Source organism: Elephantulus edwardii, unplaced genomic scaffold (assembly GCF_000299155.1).
Source record: "Elephantulus edwardii isolate Elephantulus edwardi_28Jun2011 unplaced genomic scaffold, EleEdw1.0 scaffold02757, whole genome shotgun sequence".
Taxonomy (NCBI): Eukaryota; Metazoa; Chordata; class Mammalia; order Macroscelidea; family Macroscelididae; genus Elephantulus; species Elephantulus edwardii.
Window position 1 is genome coordinate 1 of NW_006402507.1, and position 5350 is coordinate 5350.

General features: G+C 37.2%; 1 protein-coding gene across 1 annotated transcript; it reads left to right on the forward strand.

The window, feature by feature from the left end:
- The first annotated feature begins 1609 nt into the window (after positions 1-1609).
- On the forward strand, positions 1610-2739 carry LOC102848403 (protein FAM92A1-like). Its single transcript, XM_006903505.1, has 2 exons — positions 1610-1911; positions 2208-2739. The coding sequence occupies exons 1-2, from the start codon at positions 1631-1633 to the stop codon at positions 2737-2739; spliced, it is 813 nt and encodes a 270-aa protein (XP_006903567.1). The 5' UTR covers positions 1610-1630.
- The last annotated feature ends 2611 nt before the right edge of the window (positions 2740-5350 follow it).

Genomic DNA, 5350 nt, shown 5'->3' on the forward strand with positions numbered 1-5350 from the left:
TTGAAACTATCAACAAAACTAGGAGTTGGTTCTTTGAAAAGGTCAACAAAATCGATAAACCACTAGCAAAACTCACAAAAGAAAAGAGGGAGAAGAACTGGCTTTGAGAAGCACTGTGGCAATGGGACAATTAAAACAGCCTTTCAAGGGGGGGGACAAAAAAGAGGAACGAACTGGGGGGGAGGGTAGAGAAAATAGTGCAACAATGAATGAATGCAAATCCAAAATCTTTGTAAATGTTCATTAAAATTAATAAAATTTAATTTAAAAAAGAAGGAAAATTGATGCCTTTGAGCTGTGGTGCTGGAGAAGAGTATTGAATGAACCCTAGACTGCCAAGAAAACAAGCAGATTCTTCCTGGAGAGGTTTAAACCAGGCTGCTCCTTGGAGGCAAGGATTCTGAAGCTTCATCTGACATACATGTTGTAAGGAGAAACTGGTCCTTGGAGAAGGACATCATGCTTGGGAGGGTGGAGGGCAGGTGCAGGAGGGGAAGACCCTCTATGAGGTGGATTGATTCATCCGGATGGGTGTTTCAGAGATTGTGATTGGCACAGAACAGAGCAGAGTTTAGGGCTGTTGTACATAAGAGTTGCTATGAGAGTTCTATATATTAGGTAAAATTGGTTAATAGTTTTGTTTAGTTCTACTGTTTCTTTGTTGAGTCTTGTCATTTTGGTCTTCACTTCAAGTGATCTTCTCAGTTTTGGGGTATATTCCTGCAATAACTGGGTCATATGGAATTTCTATGTTCAGGTTTTTTAGGAAATGCCAAACTGCCTCCCAGAATGGTTGTGCCATTTTACAATATCACCAACAGTGTATAAGAGTTCCCACCTCTCCACATCTTCTGCAACATTCATTGCTTGCTGTCCTGCTAAATTTTGTCATTGCTACTGGTGTGAGATGTTATCTGAGACACCAACAGAGATTTGCACATCAGTGTTCATTGCAGTGTTATTCACCATCGTAAGAAGATAGAAACAGCCCAAATGTCCAATCACAACAGAATGGATTGAGATATTGTGGTACATTCACATGATTGAATAGTATATGACACTCAGGAGAAACAATTAAAAAAAAATACTACATAACTCCGGAGAGACTGGAAAGCATTATCCTGAGTGAACTAACTCAGTCTCATAAGGACAAATACTGCATAAGACCTTTTTGTAAAAATAGGATAACTAATAAAATATGTATGCGAATCCAAAGAAGGAAGGAGTAGGAGCGGAGGGGTGAGAATGAGAAGGGGGTCAAATCACAGGATTCCGCAATTTGGTGTGTGGAGAAAGGCAGTAAAGGAAATGGAACGCTTTGTTGAGGACCTGAAAAGACACGGTAATGGTGGACATAATTCAACAGTGATTGACTTTATAAAACATAATGAATGGTAATGATTGTATGAACACAACTGAATGAAAAATAGTGTGAAACACACACATACAAACTTTGTAAACAAATCAATATAAAAGTAAAATTTAAAATAAAAACCATGCTAAAGAGTTAAAAAAAAGTAGTCTCAGCTCCCGCGACGTTGGCGGCGGCTCGCGCCCCAGCGCGCGCCTGGGCGCCTCGGAGCCCCGCCATTGGGTCCCGCCCAGGGTCCGCGGCCCAGCGTGAGGCAAGATGTTGAGGCGCAGCCTGGAGAACCGGGACGCTCAAACCAGGCAACTGCAAGATGCTGTCACGAATGTGGAGAAGCATTTTGGAGAGCTGTGCCAAATCTTTGCTGCGTATGTGCGCAAAACTGCCAGACTGCGAGACAAAGCGGACCTGCTGGTGAATGAAATCAACGTGTACGCCTCGACAGAGACCCCCCAATTAAGACAGGGCCTGAAAAACTTTGCTGATGAGTTTGCCAAACTTCAGGATTATCGACAAGCAGAGGTACGGAGTGAGGTCACAGCGTCTTTGTTTTCAATGAGCCCCGAAGTAGTGGATGAAGAAGACTGTGACGCGCTGTCTACCTTACCACAGCAGTGAACCCACTCTTGATGATAAACGTACAGATTTTCTTGCCTGTAACACGGTGTGAGTCTGTTAGAAGGACCTGTCAGTGATTTATTATACCATTTCAAACCAAAGTCTAGTGTCTCTTGAAGTCGTGAATTTGAAACCACGGCGTTTGCCAGGTTTTGGCCATTTACAGGGGATGGTAAGCTTAGTTTCCAAGGGGAACTGAAGAAGCATGACTTGTGTCTAGTGTTCATGTTGAAAGACTTGAAGCCAAAGTAGTTGAACCTTTGAAAGCTTACGGAACCATTGTAAAAATGAAACGGGACGACCTCAAAGCCACATTAACAGCAAGGAATCGAGAAGCTAAGCAGTTAACCCAGTTAGAAAGGACACGTCAGCGAAACCCATCTGACCGACATGTTATTTCACAGGCTGAAACAGAATTACAGAGGGCTACAATGGATGCTACCCGAACAACACGTCACCTGGAGGAAACAATTGACAACTTTGAAAAACAGAAAATAAAAGACATAAAGGTTTTCCGAAACACAGTGTATCCACCAGATTATTCATCTCGTTTAGATATTGTAAGAGCAAATTCAAAGTCACCTCTTCAGAAATCTCTGTCAGCCAAGTGTGTACCTGGAACCGGACAGGTATCCTCCACCTACCGACTGAAAAAGGATCAACAAGTAGATGAGGAGGAGGAGGATGAATTAGACATGACAGATGAAAATGAATTTCCAAGTATTCTTCACATTTCTACTTTCATTTTATAATGACTCAGAATCCAAGATTATTAAGTTATAAAACTTTGTCCTAGCTTGATAATCCCCAAATTAAATGTTACTACTGGAAATGTAAAAATAAAATTTAAGATGACCAAACATTAAGGTTTTAAAAAATCCTACAGGTCAGTCATTTCCATTTCATACCTAGTGGTATCGTTTTGAGTGTATGTTCCATTTTCTCCTAAGAGAGTATATTTCACAGTATTCCATGTTAATAATGTAGTAAGGCTTGTTTTTAAATGGGTGTCAAAAACTGAAAGATAAATAGTTCCACCGGGCTTCTTTCAGGGTAAGATTGTATCCTATCTGCTTAAATGTAAGGTTTTATTCTGTGAAGCCTTAAATCTTAAAATGGAAAGTTTTCCTTTCTTTTAACCTTTATTAAAACTTGATGTTTCATGTGCTATATAAATTTACCTTTAAACAATAGTGAGATCAGAATTTTAAAAATCAAAGACTGGGATATCAATAGTTTACAAATATATATATAGCTATTATTGCAACTTTTTAGAAGGGGATATTTAATTCTGGTTTTTGAAAAAAAAAAAACCAAACTGCTATCAAACTAAAGTGTTACACACGTGATACAACTTTTAGAAAGGAGAGAGTACACCACGTTGGAATACTGCCGAGAGAAAAAAACATAAGCAAGCATACATAAGATCATAAATCATTAATAGTTCTTTAAGAATTTTGCCAAATGACCATCTGATGTTAAAAAAGGTCAACTATTCCTGTAAATATGGAAGTTTAAATCTTTCAGTATGAAGCTTTTGTTTCTTAGGGTGAGATTATAATTTTGATAATTCATAAATTAGGCATATAAAAATTATAAAATTTATCAACATGTTTCAGATAACTGTAAATAAAGATACTTTCTGGAAAAAAAAAAAGTAGTCTCCTACCATTTTTGCGGAGTTGTCTCTTTCTCTGTCTAAATAATTTGAGGTTTGATCTGTATGTATTGGGACTCTGTAATAGTTATTGAGTTGTGTCTTTTTGTTCAAGTGACCTGTAATTATTTTATAATATCATTCTTTGTAGATTTCATCTCATATACACTCATAGAAATATCCAGCCAATTATGAGCGTAATATATATTCTTTACTAGTGCACAGGAAACATTCTCCAGAATAGGTTAAATGATAGATCACAAAGCAACTTGAATAAATTAAAAAAAAAATCAAAAGACAAAATGCATTAGGTAAATCTGCTGTCAGGGACTCCTCCAGAGTGCTGAAGAGGAACAATGTCAGTCTAGAGACCAAAGTGCATCTGATTCAGGCAAGAGTCTTCAAAATTACTTGCCATGCATCAGAGAGCTGGACAATGGCTAAAAATAACAAAAGAGTATGTGTGCCTTTGAGTTGGTGCTGGAGGGGAGTATCGAACATACATACCATGGACTGCCAAGAGAACAAACAGTTCTGTCCTGGAGAAGATGAAACCGGGTATTCCTTGGATCCAAGGATTTTGAAGCCCTATCTATCTGACATACTTTGGGCACTAGTCCTTGGAAAGGTTGAGGATCAGTGCAAGAGAGGAAGACCTAGGATGAGATAGATTGAGTCAGTAAGTACTGTGGGTAGGTGTGTAGGAACCAGTGAGATTAGTTTAGGAAAGGGCAGAGTTCAAGGCTATTGTTCCCTTTAAGTTGTAGGTGACTTGAGGGCATATAACAACAAAGGCAATTATCCTTCTTTGTCTCTTATGTTGGTTTTTGTCTTGAAGAAATATTTTGTCATGAGAAATATTCTTTTTTCATTGCAGTTGCCTACTCTATTTTTCCACACTTTGATTTTCAGCCTATCTTTGCCTTTGTGTCTAAAGTGTGTCTCTTGTAGACAGCACATTAAGAGATTATGTCCCTCTCACCATTCTGCTACTCTACTCTTGATTGTTGCATTAATGAATTCACAGTTACTATAATTATTAATATGTGTGGTTTTATTTCTTTCATTTTACTGTGCTATTTTAATTTTTTAATGGGGCTGCAGATTTCTTGTTCTGTCTGCTTGTCTGTAATAAGTTAATTTTGTTCATGGCTTTTCTTTTTAAAAATTCATGTGAAAATGTATTAATTTTCTTGAAGGTAAGTTTATTAGTGTTTTATTCGCAATTCAAAAAAAAATTTCACTTTGTCTTGAAGTTTCCTTTACTATAATTTTCTGTAAGTTTCTATAATTTTTATTCTCTTTAAAAAATAGTTGTCCTCATCTATGGGCAAATACCACTAGCTCCCTATTTTTAAGTTTCATATTATTTTTCTGTTAATGATATTGTCATGTTTGTTAATTTTGGGTTGCTTTCTGAAGAATTACCTTTCGTATTTCTCACAGGATTTGTCTAGTGTCACAAATTACGTTAGTTTTTTTAAATTTAGAAATGTCCTAATTTCACTATCATATTTAATGATCAGTTTTTTCTGATATATGATATTTTTAAAATTTTTATTGTATTATTTTTACGTGGACCAAAATGGATGTCAGAAGATACTCTGAAAATTGCACTGGAGCACAGAGAAGCCAAAGCACAGGGAAGAATTCAAGATACTAAAGAGTTGAATAGAAGATTTCAAAAGGCAGCACGGGATGACAAA